The sequence below is a fragment of the Sphaerodactylus townsendi genome, linkage group LG03 (genome assembly GCF_021028975.2).
Source record: "Sphaerodactylus townsendi isolate TG3544 linkage group LG03, MPM_Stown_v2.3, whole genome shotgun sequence".
Taxonomy (NCBI): Eukaryota; Metazoa; Chordata; class Lepidosauria; order Squamata; family Sphaerodactylidae; genus Sphaerodactylus; species Sphaerodactylus townsendi.
In genome coordinates this window covers 177,560,146-177,584,735 of record NC_059427.1, presented here as the reverse complement: position 1 = coordinate 177,584,735, position 24,590 = coordinate 177,560,146, and the positions used below count along the sequence as shown (strand labels likewise).

General features: G+C 49.4%; 1 protein-coding gene and 1 long non-coding RNA gene across 2 annotated transcripts in view; both read left to right on the top strand.

Moving 5' to 3' along the window:
* Positions 1-24,590, top strand: part of LOC125429710 — a 398,924-nt gene that overhangs the window by 94,238 nt on the left and 280,096 nt on the right. The gene's annotated exons all lie outside the window — the stretch shown is intronic.
* Positions 1-24,590, top strand: part of ITIH6 (inter-alpha-trypsin inhibitor heavy chain family member 6) — a 53,405-nt gene that overhangs the window by 26,113 nt on the left and 2,702 nt on the right. Inside the window, exons 5-14 of the mRNA XM_048491057.1 lie at positions 311-558; positions 4,567-4,736; positions 6,639-6,755; positions 9,717-9,888; positions 11,241-13,019; positions 15,356-15,382; positions 19,283-19,312; positions 21,692-21,742; positions 21,835-21,948; positions 23,644-24,024. Of these exons, the coding sequence (XP_048347014.1) occupies positions 311-558; positions 4,567-4,736; positions 6,639-6,755; positions 9,717-9,888; positions 11,241-13,019; positions 15,356-15,382; positions 19,283-19,312; positions 21,692-21,742; positions 21,835-21,948; positions 23,644-24,024 (3,089 nt within the window). The remainder of the gene's footprint in view (positions 1-310; positions 559-4,566; positions 4,737-6,638; positions 6,756-9,716; positions 9,889-11,240; positions 13,020-15,355; positions 15,383-19,282; positions 19,313-21,691; positions 21,743-21,834; positions 21,949-23,643; positions 24,025-24,590) is intronic.

The following is a 24,590-nucleotide window of genomic DNA, read 5'->3' as shown; positions in this document are numbered from 1 at the left end:
TTTTCTTCCAGTTCTTCAATTTCAGCCCCACTGATTTATGTTATTTTACTTGGAGTCTTTGTTAATAGGCTCAACCATTATCCTGTTTTGTAATCTGCTTGCTGACTTACTAAATAGTTTTGTTTGTAACTAGGAATCTTTCCTGTTAGGTTGTTATCACTCAAATGTCACTGCATTTTGTAACTGGCTTACAGACAGACTAGACAGAACTGTTATGCTGGCAAACCACCTTGAGTCCCAGTGAGAAAGTAAAAGAATCTGAATGAAATAAATCAAGGACCCAATAACCTGCTGTTGTGACATTTTCCAGGGACCGAGAAATAGAGAAATTCAGGGTATCTGCCAATGTGGAGGCCGGAGGCAAGGTACTATTTGAGCTGACTTATGAGGAATTGTTGCAGCGGCACCTGGGCAGGTACCAGCATGCCATCAGCATCCGCCCCCAGCAGGTGGTCAACAATCTCAGCGTGGAAGTGAGCATCTCCGAGCGCACTGGCATCGACTATGTGCATGTCTTACCACTCCGCACAAGCCGGTTGCTGACCAACACCCTCCGAGGTACGGACTCCTCATCCATCTGTATGCAGAAGTATCCCAGCAGTTTCTGGGGCGGGGATGCCTGATGATTTGACCTGGGAGTGAGCACCCCAAAGCAATGTGGTGAAGCTATGCTCCTTTGAGCCCCAGCTGCTGTTTCAGCTGTGCGTGACTGCCACATATGGGCCTGCATTCTACCACTCCACTAAACAAAGTCTGACCATTTTCATTCAACTTATTCGGCTCTTCTGCGGAAGGAAGAACCCTGTAAGTTGGAGAAAGGCTCCTTAAATGGAAGGAATGTCCTAGGATCCAACCTATGGCTCATCCAGGACCATGTAAAAGCCCTTTGACTGTGTCTACGGTAGCCAACCCCCAGGTGGTAGCTGTAGATCACCGAGAATTACAACAGATTTGCACATCCATTCCCCTGGAAATAGGTCTGCCATGGCCCTCTGGTGGGGAATAGAGGGGTAGGTTTGCCATACATGGGTTGGGAAACGCCTGGAGTTTTGGGGATGGAGCCAGGGGAGCACAGGAACCTCAGTGGGGTCTTATGCCATAGGACAGGGGTGTCCAACTCTGGTGCTTCAGATGTTCATGGACTACAATTCCCATCCGCCAATTGGCCATGCCAGCAGGGGCTGATGGGAATTGTAGTCCATGAACATCTGAAGCACCAGAGTTGGACACCTCTGCCATAGAGTCAATCTTCCAAGGCATCCATTTTCTCCAGGGGAACTGATGGGTCTTTTTAGTCTGGAGATGAGCTGTAATTCCAGGGGATCCCACCTAGAAGAGGGCCTATCCCGACTCCCATTGAAGGAACATTCGCATTCTTTTATCCCTATGTGTTATTTACAAGAAAACCATTCATAATCATCAGACAGCAAACTCACATCCCTCGTTATGGAAGCTGTAGGGTAAGCAGGATAGCCAACTCTGGGATGGGGAACTTCTGGAGACTTGGGGGTGGAGCCCAGGGAAGGGAGGGGCCTCAGCGGGGTACTGTGCCATTGAGTCCTCCCACTCAAAGCATCAATTTTCTCCAGGGGGACGGATCTCTATAGTGTGGGGATGATTTCAGGGGATCCCCAGGCCCCACTTTTGAAGGCTAGCATTACTGCCTGGAGAAAACAGCTCCTTTGTTAAGGCATTATATTGCCTTGAGGTCCCCGCCCCCTCCCCAAACCATGGCTTTAACCCAAAATCTCCAGGAATTTCCTAACCCAGAGTTGGCAACTCTACCCACCCACAAGAAATGTATTATAACTCAGATTTTTTACTGCCGTTTTGGATGTCAGTTGTGGCGTTCATCTCCTACAAGATTTTGCTTCAGGCGTTCAGCAAAGCCACAAGTGAGTTTTGTAATGAACAGGTGAGCCAAGGCTGGTGTCACAGATAGCCTTTGGGGGAAGACTGGTCAGACTAGGAAGCCACCAAAACAGTCCAGCTACCGTAGTTTGCCAGACTTAGGTCGATTACAGATGGGGGCGCTTGCCTCCTCTCTGCCCTGCTCCAGCATCAGGCGCGCGCCTGAGATGCTCTTATTGTCCGCATTGAAAACCAAGAGCAAGAGCGGTAGGCGTGTGGCAACTCCCTTGTACTCCTGCATAATCAGTCTACCACAAAAGGGGAGGAATTTATTAGTTGGATTATTTATTCTACAGAATAACAGAGATCAAAACATTGAATTCTTTTAAAAATTGTATTACATTTTTAAACAAAATTAAAACGGCAGCATGATGAATAAGCGTGGTTGAATCAGAGCAGCCATTTCAGGCTCTCTCTATGTCAGCTTCTGTCAACCTCCCTGCAATAACCAGACTCTTGGGTGCAGAAATCGGTTTATTGAACAGGATCTCAGCACACAGCCAGCAGCAGCTCCTTGCTGGAACTCATACAGCAGTTCTGGGTTAATATACCTTCCCCTCGAACCCATTCCCTTGGGATCCCAGCAGGGCGAAGTAAGCATAAGCATAAGCATTTTATTGTCATTGTGCACGCACAACGAAATTTACAGTAGCATCCCTCGATGCACACGATTTCAGACTCATACCCCATCCTCACTTTCCCCTTCCTCCAACCATTCCTGCACAGCCCCAAACACATCAACACGAAGCTGTGGAGTTTAGCATCGCCACAGCTCTAGAGTAGAAGCTGTCTCTAAGCCTCTTTGTCCTAGTTTTGATAGACCTGTATCGTCTGCCGGATGGTAACAGTTCAAAAAGAGAGTGTGCTGGATGAGATGGGTCTCTCAGAATATTTTGGGCTTTTTTTAGGCTTCGGGAATTATAGAATTCTTCAAAGGAGGGGAGACGGCAGCCGATAATCCACTGTGCAGTAGTGATCACCCTTTGGAGCGCCTTCCTATCTGCCACTGTGCAACTGGAGAACCATACACAGATGCAGTAGGTTAAGACACTCTCTATAGCACAGCGGTAAAAGAACACCAGGAGTTTTCCATTCAGTTGTTGTTTCCTTAGAAGTCTCAGATAGTACAGTCTTTGCTGTAACTAGCAGCATTATAAGCAAAGCAAAGTCTTCAAGGCTCAAGCAGTGGTGAGATTCAAATAATTTAACAACTGGTTGTTTACAAGCACCATTTTAACAACCGGTTCTGCCGAAGTGGTGCAAACCTGCCGAATCCCACCACTGGGCACAAGGATAAGGCAGGGGTTGCCTGGTGAGAAAGCATTTTTGTCCGCAGAGTGAGAAGGAAAGCAAGCCAGGAATTTCCCACACCACTGTCTCCCTGCCCACCCTACTGTTCCCTTGCAAGAGCAAGGAAAAAACTGACATGACAAAAGGTTTTCACAGGATCTTGACACTCTGTCTCTCTCTGAAAAACTGTCCTTCTGCTAAGAAAGAGCAAAATTTGTTATGGTTTCCCTACTGGCAAAAGAACTTCAAGCCACAAGGTCAGTTCTCACAAAAGCCATCCTGACCCTACCCATTCGACCCTACCCATTCAACCCTGTGGGTATCTTTAAAATTCTGGCACAGTGAGGAGGACACAGCCTCAAAATGACTGACACATCTTACCTTCAGTCACGCAGTGAAGATTCTTGTGCTGTGATCGCAGCTGCTGCCAAAGAAACATTTTTCAAGCTCTGAACTCCCCTGCATCAGACAGATATCTGTAGGCTGAATCAAGATGAAGGCAGAAGCGAGTCTGTCAGAGGTCAGTCTGGAAACCTTTTGAAGCTTACAAAGTCTAGATGTGACGTGTATTATCAAAGGCTTTCAATCTGTTTTCGAATTGCATTGCGGACCACAACCACACAACCTGGAAAACTCACAAAGTGTAGACGTAACACTAGGTGCTGCACTGTAACCATGCTATGGGCCTGGGTCTCCCATGCATCTCCATCAATTGGCTCCTCTTATTAACTTGCAGCCGAATGCATTTCCGCATTGAAATGTTATTTGATTTATACCGCCCCTTACCCAAAGGGCTCTGGGCGGTGAACATCAGAACAAAACCACAAACAAATAGAGCAGAAAAAAATTATAAGTTATAAATAAATAATGTAGGCTCCATGAACCATAAAATCACTAAAACCCATTAAATACAGCATTCCAAGTATACTTCCCGGCGTCCGACATTAAAACTTTCAGTAAAAACCCTCCCAACAAGGAGGAAATGGTGGGTTGCATTGATGTTAAAAGTCCCAAGATGTAAGGGGGGCAGAAAGGGGGCGCAATCAGCGGCTGGTCCCCCTAAAAGCCCGGTGGAACAACATGGTCTTACAGGCCCTGCAGAACTCACCAAGATCCCGCAGGGCCTGGACAGATGGAGGAAGAGTGTCCTGGCCCTGGCCCGAGTGGAGGCCAGCTGCATCATCGAGGGGCCAGGGACCACCAGCAAATTGGCCTCTGCCGAACGAAGAGGCCGTGTAGGGACATATGGTTCTGCCTGTAGCGTTAGATCTGTGATGACTCTTTGCAATTTATGCTCTGAACTTTGAAGTCACCAGATGTGAACCTGCCCTCAGTCCTATTGATCAATTTACTTTTCCTTGCCAGGAGATTCTGAGGTGCCGCCGTCCACCCAGGTGGAGAAAGGAGCCCACTGTGCATGGATAGTCTTCTCCCCAAGCCCCCAACAGCAGGCCGCATACTCCAGTTCAGGAATTATGGCTGATTTTGTCGTTCAGTATGATGTGGCCATGCCGGACGTTGCAGGCGATGTACAGGTAAAGGAGGATTCTGTACAGCCGGAGCTTGAAGAGAAGGGCGATCTGGGGCACGAAGCCTGCCTTTGAAGGGGTGGGGCAGAAAGGCCACGTCAGGGATTGGGGATGCGAAAAGAACATGCAAATGGTTTTTTTTCTGGATTGGATCAAAGTGGCAATTCAGCACCGGCCAGTCGGACCCCCTCAGGAGGGCCACAAGACAGACAGGGCTCTGTGCACACTTCATTGTCCATATTATTAAACAAATTCTGGCCAGCAATATCTCAGTTCAGTGGTCTGAACAAATGATGCAAATATACCAGATTTGCATGGTTTTAAAGAATTCTATCTTCTTCTTTTTTTTACAGTTCTGCCTCATTGATTTCAGTTTTGCTAATAAGGGAGAGGGGCAGAGTTATACAGGGCCAACTGGATTCTTCTATGACAGGGGTAGGGAACCTGCGGCTCGAGAGCCGCAGGCCGCTCTTCTGTCCTTGCACTGTGGCTCCACGAGCCGAGCCGCCAGCCCCATCCTTGCCCGCCCTGCAGGCAGCAGGGCAGGCGCACCAACTGCCCACGGCCGGCTGGGCTGCGCCGCGGGCTTCCCCTCTCGCCTGCCCCGTTTGAGCGCTTTCCCGGCGGCCGGCGAGGCTGAGCTGCCGGCTTCATCCTTGCCCACCCTGCAAGCAGCAGGATGGGCGCACCAATTGCCTGCGGCCGGCTGGGCCGCACTGCGGGCTTCCCCTCTCGCCTGCCCTGTTTGAGTGGCGCAGGTGCATTCCTGGCGGCCGGCGAGGCGGAGCTGCTGGCCCCATCCTTGCCCGCCCTGCAGGCAGCAGGGCAGACGCATCCATGCGCTTCTCAGAATGAGCGGAGTAAAAGGTAAAAAAACCCAATATATACAGTGTTATCTTTATTTTAAATGTCAAAAATTATTTGCGGCTCCAAGTGTTTTCTTTTCCCGTGGAAAACGGGTCCAAATGGCTCTTTGAGTGTTAAAGGTTCCCTACCCCTGTTCTATGAGCAGGAAACATCTTTTTTCAGAGGGTGGGGGGAGGAGAGTGAGATGTGGGGTTTGCTATTTTATTTTGGTCCTAACTGAAAATATGTGTATTATTATAAAATACCTTGAACCATGAGGGAAGGCGGACTATAAGCATTTTAATGAATAAACAAACAAATAACTTTTTTATTTATTTGCAGTCCAAAGACTTGATTTACAAAACCCCATAAATATTATGAAAAGAACAAAATTAACAGTAAAAAAGTACACCCATCATTTATAAAACATATTAAAATGATCCAACGACATATAGAAAGAGCCCTCCGGGGGTGGGCAGTATATAAATTTAATTAACAACAACAGCAGCAGCAGCAGCAGCAGCAACAACAACAACATAAGAGCATAAGAACAAGCCAGCTGGATCAGACCAGACTCCATCTACTCCAGCTCTCTGCTACTCGCAGTGGCCCACCAGGTGCTTTTGGGAGCGCACATGCAGGATGTGAAAGCAATGGCCTTCTGCTGCTGCTGCTCATGAGCACCTGGTCTGCTAAGGCATTTGCAACCTCAGGTCCAAGCCCTTTTTATAGCTATCCAGGTTAGTGGCCATCACCACCTCCTGTGGCAGCATATTCCAAACACCGGTGGGAAAAGAGGAAGTATGTCAGGACAAGAAATGTCCTCTCTCAGCGTGCGCCAGGAAGGAAGCACGTCAGGATAACCAGACATCGAGTAGCTTGCATTCCTTCACCAATAAACCAACAGTGATCCAACATATTTCAGTGGCTTAAAAAAAAATTATTCAGGCTTTTGAAAGGGAAACAAACAAAAAGCAACAAACAATCACAAAACTCACACGCGAGGCTGGCAGGCTCTTGTTTTCCTCTCTTCCCCACAATGATGTCTCTCTCCTTTCTCAGATCTACAATGGCTACTTCGTGCACTACTTTGCCCCGAGGGGGTTGCCCCCGGTTCAGAAGCATGTGGTATTTGTGATCGATGTCAGTGGCTCCATGTATGGCACCAAAATGAAACAGGTGAGCAGATGTGATTTCGGGGGTGGAGTCTGAGGAGGGCACGATGCCAAAGAGTCTCACTTCCAAACCTGCCATTTTCTCCGGGTGAACTGATCTCTGTTGCCAAGAGATCACTTGTAACCGCAGGAGATCCCCAGCTACCACCCGGAGGCTGACAGCCCTAGTGCTCAAAGTTTCCAGCTGGGGAGAGGTGGAATCCTGGGTCGCCAGAAGCGGGTGGACGGGGAAAGAAGGCACAAGGCAGTCTTTTCCAAACCTCCTCCAGCATAACAATTCAGAAGCTAAACGCAAAGATTGAACTTGGCCCTGTGTAAGATCGAAGTTGTTTTCATGTGGCTTGTAAGCAGACTGTGAATGCTAATTTATCAGGAAAGATGAGTCTTGCTTTACAGTACCTGACGGAGCTTGAAATTCTTTGTCACAATCTCTTCAGCAGGCTCAAAGGTGAGAACGGGAGGTCCAAGCAAGTTCTGAATGCAAAGGGTGTTTTCTGTCCATAGGTGCACGCTACGCACGGTAACCTCTTTTCTGAGCAGAGGAACCACTTGTCTTCCTGCTCACTTTCCACCTAATAGTTCGTGCAAGCAGAATAAAGAGATTCCACAAAGAAATCGCTGGCAAAGACCACACAACACAGGATTCAGTAGAATCTTTTTATGACTGTAAACTGGCCAACAAGACCTGTTCTGGTAGCCATCAGTGTATCTAATTCTCAACAATGACCACATCTGTGGATACTTAAATCTAGAGCAGGGGTCTTCAAACTATGGCCCTCCAGATGTTCATGGACTACAATTCCCATCAGCCCCTGCCAGCATGGCCAAGTGGTAGGACTCGTGGGAATTGTAGTCTATGAACATCTGGAGGGCCATAGTTTGAAGACCCCTGATCTAGAGACTTGAACAGACAGGTGAACAGCTGTGAACAGACAAGACAGATCTTTCTAAAAACTTGGGGAAAACCTCAGGTTTGCAGAAAAATCTGAAATGTTTACACACACATACACACACACGGGGATTAACCCCCCAAATAATAGAAGCAGCACCTGTAGCTTTAAGAAACAAATGCCCCCATTGCAATGCAACCATAACAGTATTGCCAGCCTGCCAGCCTTGGTTTCTGTTAGTAAAAGGAAGGGGTGGGGGCAGACCCCTTTCCATGGCTGATTTGGCCTGTGAGGGCATCAAACAAAGGATTACGACATAACACCGACTTTGTAACCAGGCTACAATAAGCACAATCACATTAAAATATTGCTTAGTTTAATACATATATTCAAACATTATTCTACACGTATGCATGAAAGCTCAACCTAATTATTAATTTTTACCCATGTATATGAAATACACTCATCTTTTATACAGTGCAAATATTACATAAATCAGTCCCCAGCTTATAGTCAGTTTCAACAATCAAATGAAGTATATCTGTTTAACGTATATGGACATAGTGTAGAGCAGTGGTGGCGAACCTATGGCATGGGTGCCGGGGGTGGCACTCAGAGCCCTCTCTGTGGGCACATGCGCACAGAGTTCATCGTGTGTGGGAAATCGCCCCCCCCCCCCACACACACACATCTAGGCTGGCCTTGGCTGTTGGACTTGATGTGCGTGCACCTCAGTGAGCAGGGAGGACTTGGCTGGTGGGCCTGGTGCCTGTGCTCCAGGTGGCTGCCGCCCCGGGGGGGGGGGGGGCGAGGCGGCACAGATGCTAGAGAGGCGCAGAGCAGCACATGTGGGACTTGCTGGAGGCTACAGCAGGCTGGCCCCTGTTCGAGGAGGTTATTCAGGTTAAATTGCTGCATTGGCACTTTGCGATAAATAAGTGGGTTTTGGTTTGCAATTTGGGCACTCGGTCTCAAAAAGGTTCACCATCACTGGTGTAGAGAGTCACATTCAACAATGAAAATCCTGGACAGACCTCTGGTTATAATGTCTGTTTCAAATTCTTCAAACAGAATTCAATAATTGCTGACAACTTTTCTTGCAAAAAACGCATTCCAAGTTCTTAGTGCTCAGGGCTTTGAAGCTATTCCGTCTTTCTCCTGGAGCATGAAATAGTTGTCAGCAACTCATCTGCCTCTAATCAAAGCATTTCTGTACTGTGTTCCAGATAAAGATGATAATAGATTGTATATTCCTCTGCTACAGAACATAGAATGCCAGACTTTCTTTGTGGCAGAAAACTCTGGCGGAGTCCTAGTGCCTACCTAGCCCTGCTCCCCCAATCCATTTGAAAGTTTGAAAGTAAAAGTACATTTGGGCATAAATGCTGCAGCTGAATGGACCAAACTATCCGATTTATGTGGAACAGAGTATAGTAATTAACTAATATATTGATTAATTAATTCATTAAATTTGTTATACCGCCTACCCCCGAAGGGCTCTGAGTGGGATTCGCACTCTGGACAGTTCCGTTGTGGAATGGAAAGGGTTACCTTATACTAAAAAAAACAAGACACCACCATATAACAATGTGAATTGAAAAGGGAAAGAGGGATTCCATTTTACCACCCCAAAAGGCTATGCTGGGGATCATTGGACCTTCATGGACATCTGTGTGGGTTGCGGACTGTGATGAGAAGGACAATTGCCACAGCAACGCATGGCCGGGCCCCGCTAGTATCCTATAAATATCCCTTGCTTATGGATCTCTACTGATCACCTGGCTTATAAACTTTACTCTTAAACAATAAGAGGCAGTTTTCTAGCCTGCTTTACATGTTTCCATTCACAGCAATGCAGGATCTTCTCTAGGGTTTAATCAGGCTGGCGTAACTTTATGAATAACACTTGGGCCTTTTAAATCCTCTGGTCTTGGGTAGAGCTGCCCCATCTGCCAAGTTTTGTGGCTCTGAACAGACAGAATGTGTGTTCAAACAGGCATAAATGTCGGCGAAACATTAGGAGCAAAAGCTGCCAGACCAAGTCTTTCCCCCCCTCTCTCACTGACTATCCTCAGACCAAGAAGGCCATGCAAGTTATACTGAGCGACCTCCATCAAGATGACTACTTCAACATCATCACTTTCTCGGATACGGTGAATGTCTGGAAACCCAGCCAGTCCCTCCAAGCAACCTCTCAGAATATCAGGAAGGCCAAGGACCACATCAGCAAGATGGAGGCAGATGGATGTATGTACTAGCCAAGACGTTGTTGTTGTTGTTGTTGTTGTTGTTGTTGTTGTTGTTGTTGTTGTTGGTGGTGGTGGTGGTGGTGGTGGTGGTGGTGGAAATATCCAAAGTCTGCCACTGTCTCCTCTGAAGGAATTCCTTGTGTTTTGCCCTGGCATCCCCATTCGGCCCTTGCATCCCCATTCTTCCTACAACTCTATGGCCGTTTCCGCACGGGCGAAATATGACGTCGTGGCAACGGAAAAAGAACCGCCATAGCGAGAGCGTTCGCACGCGCAGCGGCGGAGGTGCGCATTCGCGCCGTCGCGAAAACGCTAAACCGGCGCGAAGACGCCGTATTCAGAAAACGCTTTAAACCACTCTTTTTCCCCATGTGACGCATCGACGGCGCACTCGTGCGAACAGCCGCCACGGAGCCGTCCTCAAACGGCGCCTGCCAAACGATCTCCCGCAGTAGCGGCGGCCATTTTGGGAGGGATGAACTGCTCCAGCGGCCATGATGGTGAGGTCAGCAGCCGCTTTCGCAGCGCTTCCGTGCGAACCGACATTTATCTGCGGGGCTGCGGACGCCCGCAGTTCCGCCTGTCTGTGCGAACGCTTTTTTTCGGAGGCGTCGCAATTTGCGACGTCATCGCGTCGCTGCTTTTGGCCGTGCGGAAACGGCCTATGATTCTATGATTAACTATCTCAGCCCCACATTCCTCACAAGGTGTCTGTTGTGGAGAGAGGAACGGAAAAGACTTTGTAGGCCCCTGTGAGTCTCCTTACAGAAGAAGAAGAGTTGGATTTATATCCCCCTTTCTCTCCTATTGGAGACTCAAAGGGGCTTTCAAACTCCTTTCCCTTCCCCCCTCACAACAACACCCTGTGAGGTAGGTGGGGCTGAGAGAGCTCCATAGAGCTGTGACTAGCCCAAGGTCACCCAGCTGGCGTGTGTTGGAGTGCCCAGGTTAATCTGAATTCCCCGGATAAGCCTCCACAGCTCAAGTGGCAGACCAGGGAATCAAACCCAGTTTCTCCAGATTAGATACACCTGCTCTTAACCACTACGCCACTGCTCCACTGCTGCTCCAGGAAAGAAGGCAATCCAAACTCTTCTTCCTTTCCTTCTAATAGGGAAGCATATGACTTTCTTAACTGCTGCATATCAACTGACTGAATAGTCATCTTTATGCAGAACAGAGTATAACCCCCCCCCCCCGCTTCCAGAACTCGAAGGTTCCCTTTACAGACAAGACACAGGTATTCTGATCCACAGCTATCTGGGTTTGTCTGTTCCATTCCCCCCACCCCCCCCCCAAGGGAAGTCAGGAGTCCTGCCTTCTGATTCTCTCTGGCTTTCTGCTCTCCAGGGACAGATATCAACGCAGCTTTACTGGCTGCCGCCGCCGTCTTCAACCAGAGCTCCCCCGTGGCAGGGAAGGCGGTTAAAGAACAGAGGATTCCGCTGATCATCTTCCTGACAGACGGCGAACCCACCTCGGGCGTGACAGCCGGCAGCCGCATTCTCGCCAACACCCAGCAGGCTTTGAGGGGCACCATCTCACTCTTTGGCCTGGCCTTTGGGGATGATGCAGACTATGGACTGCTGAGACGCCTGTCGCTGGAGAACAGAGGCGTGGCGCGGCGTATCTACGAGGATGCCGATGCCACTCTGCAGCTGAAGGGCTTCTACGACGAGATTGCCAGTCCTTTGCTGTATGATGTGGAGCTGGCCTACCTGGACGGGGTAGCTCAAGATCTCACCAGGAACCTGTTTCCCAATTATTTCCAGGGCTCTGAGCTGGTTGTGGCTGGACGGATGAAGTCAGGGGCGTCAGAACTGCGGGTGCGCACTATGGGGCATGGCCAAGAAGGACCAGTGAACTTGGAAAATGACATCTCAGCTAACACCACAGAAGCGGCTTCCTTTGGCTGCCTTGGAAATGCCCATCAGATAGGCCACTTTGTGCAGAGACTCTGGGCCTACTTCACTATCCAAGACCTTCTTCAGGCTCGGTTTCGAGCCAATGACACAGCGGCCCGTCACTTGCTGACCGAAAAGGCCACCAACCTGTCACTCAAGTACAACTTCGTCACACCTGTCACTTCCCTGATACTGCTGAGGCCAGAAGAGGAGAGAGATAAAGGACAGCCAACCAAAGTGACCGTTCCTCCCACAGCTTCCAGACCACTTAAAGCCACGCAAGATTCAGGAATGTCTGCCTTTCCATGGCTCTCCAAAGTGGCTAAAACCACTCCTGGACTTGGCGTGACCCATGCCCCTGTGGTCACAAAAATGCACAAGGGCACAGCAGGTCCTGGACCTGTTCCCACTGCCTTGGTTCCCATCACAGCGACTAGAATCACCAAAGCAGTCAGGCCCACGTCTCCACCAGTGGCTGTCCTGACCACCATCTCCAGCCACGTTTCCACGTTACCTACTGCGAGCCACCCCAAAGCAGCTAAAGTATCCCCAGGTCCAGTTGCTGCTGCCACGTCTTTTGCTCCTGCTATCATTCGTGGCTCCACCAAGCCACCTAGAGCCACAGCCTCCACCAGGGCCACCAGAGCACCCACCAAAACCCCAAAACCCAGTCCCACCAGAGCTGGGAGGCTCAGGGTCACAGGTCAACCTCACTCCAGTCAGGAGACCAGAGGAACAGCCGTCACCAAAATCCTGGGAGGGGTCTCCGGCACAGTCCTCGGCATCCCTACTACTGTGTATCCACCTGGCACCACAAAGATGCTTGGGAATAACTCCAGTAGCGGGGGGCAGCATGAGACTACATCACAGCCAGCCACCAACCAACAAGTTCACACGCACTGGCAAGGAGGTGCCGCCAGAATGGAGACAGGGAACGTCTCTTGGAGCAAGACAACGCCCAAGGGTGGGACGATGGTAGAAGTGGGCACAGAGAAGCCTCTACGGAATAGCACTGCGCCTTGGGGCACCATGCCAGGAGCAACATCTCTGCTCCCCCAGGGAACAGAATTAACTAGCAGGATCACTACCACCATCTCAAACATCAGTCTTTTCCTCTTATCTGGAGAATCCGAGTTGCTCTCCACCACTGACCTGGACATGAAATACGTGGAGTCGCTGAACCCACCTGAAGTGTATGGTTTTGTGACAGCTGGACAACATCCAGGTAGGGGCCAGGAACTAGTGTTGGCTTGACTGGTTTGTGGAGGGGGGGTGTTTCCCCGTAGACCGCATCATTAGTGAGAGGTTTGCTACAGTTCCTTGCTGCTTAAATTTAACCTCTCAATTGTTAGTCTGCCATGAGCTGGGAGTACAACGGGGTGAGATCTCGTGAGATGAAGAGCTCAGTTCGGTGGGTTTCCAGCTAACCACTGGGTAGTGGCAGCAAGGCACTGGCAGAGTTCCCATCCCTCTCCAACCACCCACCCACGCCTTTTGCCCCAAGGATAAATTATTTCCTACGTGCTGCTTTCTAGCTTTCTGTTTTGCCAGTGCTTTCCAACTGTTCGCGGAAATGTTCTTGCCCTACTATAGTACAGTGGTGGCGAACCTATGGCACAGGTGCCAGCGGTGGCACTCAGAACCCTCTCTGTGGGCACATGCACGCAGAGTGCCCCCCCCCACATCTCGGCCAGCCTGGGCCGCTGGGCTCGATTATTAGCATTAAACCTAAGACCTAGTTTTGGGGAAGCAGAATAGGTAACCCTGTTAAGCGCTGTTAAACTCCCCTGATTTTCATGCAAAGAACTAAAGCGTGATCCTTTACCTGGGAGTAAGCTTGGTTGCTGGAAATGGGGCTTGCTTCTGAGTAAACCCTCCTAGGGTTGTGATTCACCCGTTGGAAGAGTTGCACGGTTGCTTCAAAGGAAAGCCACCAACTACCACCAAGCTTACTCCTGAGTAACACACGCCTCGGAGTCAACCGTTTTTTTTTTAAATTAAAACCTCAGTATTTAGGCTAAATTGCTGTGTTGGCACTTTGTGATAAATAAGCGGGTTTGGGGTTGCAATTTAGGCACTCGGTCTCGAAAAGGTTCGCCATCACTGCTATAGTACATTCAAATCCAGAGGGCTGCAACCTCTGAAGACCGTGGCACTCGCCGGCATCTTTCCAAGAAAATGCCAAGTGTTTATAGAAAAAGGATGGGGCCAGGTCACCCAGCTTTTGCTTCTGATTGGCCGCGGGAGATTTGATTGTGGTAGAAGGACTGCCGCTGAAGCCACTCAGCTTCTAGCAGAGCAAAAAATACGCACAGCAGAGTCGCTTAAGAAAGTTACCTCTTTACAGAGCTTAAAAATAACGCAGGCTACATAAAAAACATATTTACAAAAGAAGTCAAAACATAAGTGCTCAAGCACTGGCAAGCAAAACCAGACTTACATGCATACAAAGCATGTCACAGCAGATAGCATATTGTGACAACACAGCAACACTGCAAATAGGAGATAGCAGGCAGTGTGTGCAACATCAGCATCACGGAGAAAGAGACACACACAAACGTGCATATGAATCGAGGAGAGAGAGAGTGTATGTACAGAAATTACACCACTAATAAGCAGTTGGTAAAGGTCACCCTTATTATCCAGCTGCCCAGCATTAACTTACAATTAAACCCAATGGTGCAACTTTTGCTGCCCTACGCACTGGCTATATACTTGACCATCTGCCTACCCACTCCCTCCCAGGGTTTGTCCACTGGGGTTTGATGCCAGACGCCTTTTATTCTCATTATTCATTTTTTGTAGGTTACTGCTGCTATAGTTTTAAGGTTTTGTATTGTTTTTAATTGGGGCTATTCGATTTGTTTTATTGTCTTGTCATTTGCTATTGTACACCGCCCTGAGCCCTTCGGGGGTAGGGCGGTTTATCAAATCGAATAAATAACAATAATGATAACGATAACGATAACGATAACAACAGCAACAGCAACAGCAACAACAACAACTGACATTGCTCCGACAAACACTTAACACATATTGCCAAATACTCTAACAGATCGGCTGTGCAGATTTTTTTAAATTGTTGCCTTTGGTGACAGGTGGTACCACAGCATAAAGTGCTTCACTTGTGTGAGTGAAGGTAAATGGTCAGAAATATAACAATTGTGCAAGCAATGGCTGGCAGTCAAGAGGACTGGAAAAGTTCATACTTTACTCGACGGTGTGAACAAAGTCTACAAACTGGACTATGATACCAATAGGGCCCCAATATCCACAAATTTGTCAAAGCAAACAATAACTCATATCATCAACTCAGTATAAGTTTCTCTGAGCTAATCAGAAAATCTCCAATGAGTGGTAACCTAGATTTGGGTCCGAGTGGACTGTGTGACTGAAGGTAAATGATGGCAGCCATTTTGTGTCTCTAGCTCCACCTCCTCCGGTAGCCATTTTGTGATTGTGCTTACCACACTGTGCAAGGGTTGGAATCCCCTGTTTGAATCTATGCCACCTTCTTGCCCTCCCACACCCAAATAATTAAAATTCTGCTTGTCCCCTTAGGTAGCATGGATTATGAAGACTATTCAGGTAATTTTGTGCATTGCTGAATTTTGCATCATTCAGACCAAGATCTGAGAGAGATCAGGTGGTTCAAATTCCCAACCTGCCATGAGGTTGACCGAGTATCTCAGTGGGTGATTCTGCGCAGGCAAAATATAACAAGTTAAGGGGTGTGAAAAAAGCATTATGGGGGAGAAGTTCTCTCCCTAAATGCTTCTGTTTTATTTTGCTGAACCAGGGTTAAATGATTTATTTCCCTTTAACCCTGGTTTCACATGCTTTCTGCTTGCCTGTGTGAACTATGGCAAGCAGGAAATGTTCTGTTGCCTCCCACTTCGGTCCGCCAGTATGGTGGATTCTCTAGGCCAGGGGTACGGAACCTGCGGCTCTCCAGATGTTCAGGAACTACAATTCCCATCAGCCTCTGTCAGCATGGCCAATTGGCCATGCTGGTAGGGGCTGATGGGAATTGTAGTTCCTGAACATCTGGAGAGCCACAGGTTCCCTACCCCTGCTCTAGGCGGCCGCCATTTTGTGCCAGTGTCATGTGGGGGCAAATTCTGAGGTGGGGGGATTCTTGGATGCACGTTTCACCGGGAAACAAAGCATTTCCTGAGTGAAACATCCCACATCCCGTTGCCAGGCTTCCAGCAATCCCAGATGGCCCCTGCACCTGACTGCAAACTTCGAGACAGACAGCACAGATTCATTTAACCCGTTTGCGTTGCCTGTGCAGAAGGGACCTCAGACTCACCTGCCTCAAAGGCTTGTTGGGAAATGGGGAAAGAAACCATGTAAGCTATCCTGAGCAACTTGAAGGGAGGATGGGATAAAAATGCACTACTAGACAGATACAACTTAAAGGGCTTTCACAAACTTCTTCCTTTCCATTCTGTGGCGCAAGGAATTGGGGAGGAAACTTGTAGGAAACTTGTAGTCTGAAAAAAGTACCGTTTAAAATTGCTTGACTCTTAGCTGGCTCACATTCACCGGGATATCTAAACTGACAGGATACGTGGACATATTTTAGAGACTTTGAATTTGGCCAATGAGTAACCCAGGACATTCTGATTAGTAGAAACATCCGAGTATGGTACAACTCTCTCTCCCTCCCCACACACACACACAAAAAGACACACTGGCCCCACTCTGGCATGAAAAGTCAAACCAGAAGTTCTCCGCAGAAAGTGAGAAACACACACGGGGCAAGAGGAAACGCAACGGGACCAGAAATCTTGCCATGATGTGTCTCCTCTCTCAGGTCGATTCCCCACTCACCATTAAATGTGTGCTCATCACTCCAAATATCCAGGTTTCCAGCAGAGTTACCCACTACACCAGAGCTGAACACGCAGTCATCCAGGTTCTGCCGCTCACACACCCCCCCCCCCCCACCCAAGCATGTGTTATTTCAGAACCTGGAAGAAAGTAAACCTTTTGAAAAAACGCGTGGCCAATCTGGAGCGGTGGGGAAGTTGGGGGGGGGGGGGTGTGAATCCAGATTCAAACTCCTGCCCTTGCGAATGACATGGAGCCTCCCATCCAATCAGGCCATGGCAGGCTGTGCGCGATGTCCACACAGCCTTCTTTTTTTTCATTTTTGCACCAAAAACTGGCATGTACACATCAATCTGAGGCAATGGGGGCAATACAAGGGAGCAAAGAATACAATACAATACAATACAATACAAATGATTTCCCCCAACCAACCAGTAGTGGCTGTATAGCACACTTGGTTGAGCATTGCGCTGATGTCCAGAATGTTGCTTGTTCAAGTCCTGCCACAGAGGAGGAAGTTTTTATTTTATTTTGGCTCCTTAAAATGCTGGAGGAAATCGATTCCGTTTTGCGCCACATTCATGATTTCAGGCATAAATCCCCAACTCTGAACACTTTAACCCTTTTGTAGTTGTGGGGAGTGGGGTGGGGGAGTGTGTTTGTGTCTACCTTGCATTCACTTAAAGCCGAATCTACAAGGGCACTTTTCTTCGTTTCTACTTGTGTTGTACTTCTACTTAAGCTGCATTTCCACCAGCCACCCAGTAGTGGCTGTATAGCACAGTTGGTTAAGCATTGCACTGATGGCCAGAAGGTTGCCTGTTCGAGACCTGCCTGGAATCAGCAAGTTTTTATTTTAAACAGCACTACACGAAGGCACGTGGAAACGGGGCTTTGTTTTAATCGCCCATTTCCACATTCCCGCATAGGCTCGTTCTGCGCATGCTCGCAGAGACATGGATTCATCCTTTGGAAAATAAAAAAACCTCCCGCCCCAGCACAACGCAGCAACCAATCAGGACAGCCCCTGAGCGGATCGCGTGTTTGATCCACCAACAGTGGGGACTCCTGCGTGGCTGCTGTGTTTCTGGGAACAAGGGGGCAGAAGCTGCAGTGGTGACCATGAAACCACGCTCAAAAGGTCCTGAAGCAAACCAAACAGGTTTGTATCTACTTTAGGCTGACCAGCCGTCCCGCTTTTGGCGGGACAGTCCCACCTTTAAACAAGTTGTCCCGCATCCCGCGGGTTCTTCAAATTGTCCCCATTTTTGGGAGGCTGCCGCACTGCCTTCTGGGGCACAAGGCAGTGCGGTATTTCAAGACGCGCAAGAAGTCGCGAGGCAATGCAGTTATTGCTGCTGTCGCCTCTGTCACAGGGCTGCAAACGGCAAGCCCAGAAGGTTGTGGCGCCCGCAGCTGGCAAGATGCACGGGCCGCCTCCCCGTCCCGGATCACAAAGGTGACCATCTGGTCACCTTAACCTACTTTCATTTTTGAAGTGGGGAATCAACCTCAGTGTGCCAGGAAGAGGAAGCATATTGGGGCAAGATTTCTGGTCCTGATGCGCTTTCGGTCCCACCGCCTGCCCCAGCGCTGGTAGGTAATCGGCCACTGCATTACAAACTAATTTTATGGAAGGATGAAATTTGGCACTTACTTGTTCCATGATGTTCTAATTGCAACAAAGGAGATTGTCTGACATCATTCTCCAGAAATGGGAGATCAGAGGTGTTCCATTCCTAGCAGATATTTCCAGATCACTTGGAAAAACTAAATTTGGTGCACAGTTCAAATCGCAGAAATTCCTTTAAAAAAAGAAGTCAGAAATGGTGGGGTTTTTTTGGTACCTATCTTACAAGATTTAGAGCATGAACATGAGGGATATATGCTAGTATTGTCAAAGGCTTTCACGGCCGGAATCACTATTGTGGAAGCTTCGGGAGTTAAGGCCGCATTTTCCTGATGCATTGGCTGCATCTTCAGAAGATCGTCTGATCCTCTGAAGATGCCAACCACAGATGCAGGCAAAACATCAGGAGAAAATGCTACTGGAACATGGCCATACAACTCAGAAAACCCACAACACCCTGGATATATGCTAGTGTCAATACTATGTGAAGAAATTTGTGGAGATTTGGGGAATGATAGTTGGGGAGGGGGGGGGGGAGTTGGGAAGGCCAGGGACCCCATCTGGATATAATGCTGTAGAGTTCACCCTCCACATAAGTCTGTTCTCTATGGGAACTGATCCCTGTACTCTGGAGAGCAGTTGTCATTCCAGACATTCTTTAGGCTCCACCTGGAGATTGGCATCCCTACTAGTCTCACAATGGAGACTGGTGTTCTAGCAGAGAGCACGCTGCAGCAAACAGCATGTGGGGGTGTGGCACTGCCTATTTGGATTGGGGAGGGGGACTCCCACTGCACCCAGGACCGTCAATCTGTCCTTGCAGACTGCCACCAGTTTCATTTGGTTGGATTCAGATAATACACCTGTTGTGTCCAGGGAACCACCAACACGTCAGCTTCTCTCTTTGGAAGGGACAGAGAGCTCCACTGACAGCCGAAGGCAAAGGCCTGAGCTCTTTGGAGAAGTCACGATCAGACGCTTTGCTTCCAACTCTGCTAAAAACAGATCTTTCTTTGCAGATTTCTTAGAAGAACGGGAGAGTGATTCAGGTATGTCCCGGCATGATGGGGGCCCCAAAGGAAGGGAGGTTGGCAACCAGCCCAGTATTTTACTGGTCTCAACAGGAAAACCATGTCCTCTCGGGCCTAAGCAGCCAGCATGCTCCAGATTTGTCCAGACACTTGCCAGACTTTATTCAGAAACGGGCAGGCTCCAGTTTGGTTCCTTTGCCACCTGCCAGATGGCATCTCAGCCCAGCCCCCGTCTCGGCCTCACCTGGGAAGGGAGGAGTTTTAAACCAAAGCTTTTGTTTTGTTTTGCCCAGTCACAGCTGACTTATGGAGACTCCACAGGGTTTTCAAACCAAGAGATGTTCGGACGTGGTTTGCCGTTGCCTTCTGCTCAGTGACCCTGAACTTCCTTGGTGGTCTCCCATTCAAGCACTAACCGGGGTTGACCCTGGATTCCCCTGATCTGATGAGACTTAGGCGTTTTCCCCCGCGGACACAATATCCTGAGGGAAAACTGGGATCAAACATGCCGAGTTGTTTGTATCTCTGCTTCTCCCTTCGCACGGCTGCCCTGTCAGCGTGTTCAGGCTGGGAGGAAGAACTCCCGTGAATTATGCACGAGCCCCCGGTTTATTTTCATTTTCCACATGAACGTAGATGTAGTTTACGTACGTTTACATATGTTTACGCAGCTTGCGTAGTTTACATCGTTTATGTTACGTAGTTTATGTAGATTCCTGTGCCTGCACAAACATTCCCGTTTTTTTTTTAATGTTCTGATTGGCTATAGCTGTGGGGCAGGGAGAGCAGGCAGCGAGGGGGGGAAATAAACCAGTCTGTCTCCTGTGATGTTTTCATGGGAGTGGGAGTAGCCCAGGCTTTTTGAAAAGAATCTCCAATTTTATCGTTTTTTGAAAGCCGTGGGAGAAGGGAAATCTTGCAAGGCGGGCCCGATTTAGGCCCGGAAGCCATTTAGAAATCATGGCCAAACCGGGATATCCTTATCACAGGATATATTGGCTGTGCGGAAAACACCTTAGCTAGCCTGGGCCAAATCAAAGGTTAGCAATACCAAAAGAAGAGGCATATGAATAGGTACAGTCCTTAGCTCCTGTCAGATTTCCTCTGGGCTTTCTTGCCGTTCTGCATTGCCTGAGCTGCCCAGGGCAATCTTCCCACTATAACCAGCAAATGTACCAAAGCTCCCACTAAGTTTGTTCCCAAGAACGGTCTTTTCTGCATATACCAGTTATGTTTTCAGGCTGTAAATAAAACATTTCCTCCATGGAGTTTCACATTGTTTTCCCACCCCACCCCCCTTTGGTTTAGGCTAAGCTGACCATCCGTCCCGCTTTCGGCGGGACATTCACGGCTTGAAAGAACTTGTCCCGCTGGCCCCATGATTTCTATCGTCCTGAAGTTTGAAGGCTGCCGCGACTGCCTCTGGGGTGTAAGGCGCGGCAGCCTCCCCGCGGCGCCACAGGGCCGCTGCCGCTTCCGCCCTGTCACAGGGTGGGAAACGCAGTCAGAAGGCTATCGCTTCCTTGCGGGCCGCAGAGGCATGGCCTTCTGGGGCGCTGCCGTTTCCCGCCCTGTGACAGGGTGGGAAACGGCAGCGCCCCAGAAGGCAGTGCGCTCCGTGTGTGCGTGCGAGTGTGTGTGGCTGCGCGAGTGTGTGTGTGCGAGTGTGTGTGGCTCCGTGTGTGTGTGCGAGTGTGTGTGGCTGCGCGAGTGTGTGGCTCCGTGTGTGTGCGCGAGTGTGCTCTCCGTGTGTGTGTGCGAGTGTGTGTGGCTGCGCGAGTGTGTGTGTGCACGCGTGGGGGGCCACCTGCCCGTCCCGGTTCTTGAAGGTGACCATCTGGTCACCTTAGTTTAGGCAATGTTTCCAAACCATTTTTTTCTCCATTGTAACTGAAAACATTTTCACAGCATTTTATTTCTGCTGAAATGTTTCCGCGTTGGCTTTTCCTCACAGTGTGATTGTACTGAAACCTTTTGTTTTTCCAAAGCACATATGTTTTCCATGCTCCCTGTGTTGTGGTTGCCAATCCTCAATTTCAGTGTTGCTCTACCATTTTGGGGCGGGGGGGTAGGGTCCCTCACCCCCCACCTTCACCCCTCTCCTCTTAAAATCTATGATCTGTGGAATTTTTCCATTCCCCACATTTTTGGTTTCAACAAATCAGTGCATGCATGGAAAAAAACTGGCAGCTAGGAAACGTTTTGAGAAGGGGAGTGCAAACAAACTTTGTTGCAAACATTGGGATCAAAAACGTATTTGAAATGTGCTGAGAAAGCCAAAAGCAGTTAAACAAAATGGTACTCTGAATTACCAGAGCACGGGGTGTTGATTTCCAAATAGACTGGAAGGGTTCTTCATACCTGGTGTAACTGATGGGACCTTCTCTCTTGCTCCAGGCAAACTGATCGATGCCTCTGAAGGTGGCTTTTTCACTTTCTCTTCCTGGGGTAAGTTTCTTTTTTCCCAAACCCACAGAACCCCTACAGAATTGGGGATTTCCGCTCAGCAGTTTCTGATTTTGTATTTTGTTTCGTTACAGTGGACGGCGACCCTCATTTTGTAGTACGGTTACCACATTCACTAGGGAACTTGTGCTTTACCCTGGATGGAGGCGCGGGAGATATTCTCAACTTGGTGAGCGACCCTCAGACAGGTAAGATTTTGGGAATGGTGGCTGGGGATGGGGGAGGGCTGGAGCTAGGGAGGTGGGGGGAGGGCTGGAGCCCCAGGCAGTACTTTGTAGGGGCATACTTTGGGGCTGTGCTTACCCCCCACCCCCACCCCCGGCAACTGCGCTCGTGTCCTGAACTCTTGGGAGTTCAGGGCAGGGGTGCAGTTGAGGACTGCAAGATGAATTTGCCGGGCCCCAATCATTATGTGGAGATTGGGATCAAGGTCGGCTGGGTTTTCTCCACCCCCCCCCCATCTCCACAAGGAGGTCAGAAGTGGGTCCAGCTGGTTCGCCCCACCCCTGACCTCCATGCGGAGATTGGGAGTGGCGAGGGCTCATTTGAGCCAAGCTCAGCCAGGCTTGGGTCCAGCTTTAAACTAAACCAGGGCTTTCCAGGCTGTGTGACCGTGGTCTGGTGGATCTTGTTCCTAACGTTTTGCCTGCACAGTGTTACAGTGTGTAACAGACTTCCCTCTGTGATACACCTCTGAAGATGCCAGCCACAGATGCAGGCGAAACGTCAGGAACAAAATCTACCAGACCACAACCACGCAGCCCCCTGGAAAACCCACCAGAACCAGTTAAACCAGGGCTGTTGGTTCTAGCTTTATATAACTGCTGGCTCTGTATCCCAAACTGCCCGACTAGAGGTGGAGTTTGGGGCCGTTATGCATACCCTGTCTGGCTCCCAGCTGTCCTGCACCTAATTGGAAATATCCCAGAGTGCCCCAAACTTGAAGCTCAGTTTTGTTGGTTGTTGTGGGTTTTCCGGGCTGTGTCAATGTGGTCTGGAGGTTTTAGTGGTTGAGACGTTAGGAGACAAAACCACCAGGCCATCTGCCCACACAGCCTGGAAAACCCACAACAGGCAGTGGATTCTGACTGTAAAAGCCTTTGGCAGTACATTGTTCAGTTTTGTGTCCATGAATTCTGGCCTCTGGTGAGCGTGCAGGGACCGTGTCTGCCGCGTCAGGCGCTGGCTTTTAAGGAGGAGGAGAGATCTGGCAGGTGCTTCCAAGCACGTGCTTTTCTGTTGCAAAGGTAAACCATGTTTGTTAAAAATAGGGCTATGAACACAGGAGCCCTGTGTTTTTCTCTTCGACAAAGAGCGAAGAATAATGTGTTTGGAATATGCTGCCGCAGGAGGTGGTGATGGCCACTAACCTGGATAGCTTTAAAAGGGGCTTGGACAGATTTATAGAGGAGAAGTCAATTTATTGCTACCAATCTTGATCCTCTTTGATCTGAGATTGCAAATGCCTTAACAGACCAGGTGCTCGGGAGCAACAGCCGCAGAAGGCCCTTGCTTTCACCTCCTGCAGGTGAGCTCCCAAAGACACCTGGTGGGCCACTGCGAGTAGCAGAGAGCTGGACTAGATGGACTCTGGTCTGATCCAGCTGGCTTGTTCTTATGTTCTTAAAGAGAAATGGAAAGAAGGGGAAAGAACACTAAATTCCCTTCCTACTCTGGCAACTAGACAAGAAAATAATATTTGATAATTCTGACCTGCTCATCTGTGGATGGAATATTGGGCCCGGGGGGGGGGGGGGGGGGGGGATAATCTGGTGCGGCAGATTAAAACTGAGCAGGTTTCTTCACCGGTTCTCCAGGTGAAGAGTGGGGGAGAGGGAGGGTTACTTCTTTTCACAGCAGACTGATACCCCCTCCTCCCCTAGGACTGGAGGTCAGTGGTCACTTAATGGATGCGCCAGTAAGACCAGGCCACGAGGAACGTCCCCGCACATACCTTGATGTCATTAGCATCGTGGTAGACCATCCATGGGCAAGCTATGTGGTCAACGTGACACGGGATGGCGTGACATTGCATGGAGAAGATACGCTGGTGTTGCCATTCACACGGAGGGCCGCCATCCGGAGGGCCCAGCTGGCGATTTCTGTGTGGCCCGAAGCCAACGCCTCTATCTGGATCGGGCAAGGAGTGGAATTCCTCGTGCTGCTGCATCGCTATAGCCACCCCAGTCCCCTGCAGCTGGACCACCTGGGCTTCTACGTGGTGAATGGGGCAGGGCTGTCTGCCTCAGCACGTGGCCTGTTAGGTGAGTAGCACTTTCTCTAAGTATGGCTCCCACCATCAAGGATGCCCGGGGGGGCGGGGTGGGTGGGGCGGAGAGCAGGTTCTCTAGCACCATCTCTGCTGCACATGACTTAATCCAGTCCTGTCTTTCCTGCAACAGGAGGGTCAAGTCAGACAACGTTAGGTATTCATTCATTTGGTGGTGGGAAGTGTCATCAACCCATAGTTGACTGATAGCAACTCCCTGTGGGGCATGAGGCAAGCAGAGATGGTTTTCCATGGCTTGTTTCTCTCGAGCAGCCCTACACGTCTTCGGAAGTCTTCCATCCGAGTGCTAACCAAGGCAGACCCTGCTTAGCTTCTGAGATCTGACAGGATCGGGCTAGCCAAGGACCTGTTTGGGACCGAGTCAAACAGATGTGGCCGTTGCCTGCCTCTATGCAGCTGCTCTGGACTTCCTTGGTGGTCTCCCATCCAATTACCAACAAAGGCCAGCCTGGCTCAGTTTCCAGGAGCTTATGAGTTTGGACGAGCCTGAGGCATTCAGATCAAAGCGAGACATTTGGAGGTGGTTTGCCACAGCCTGGA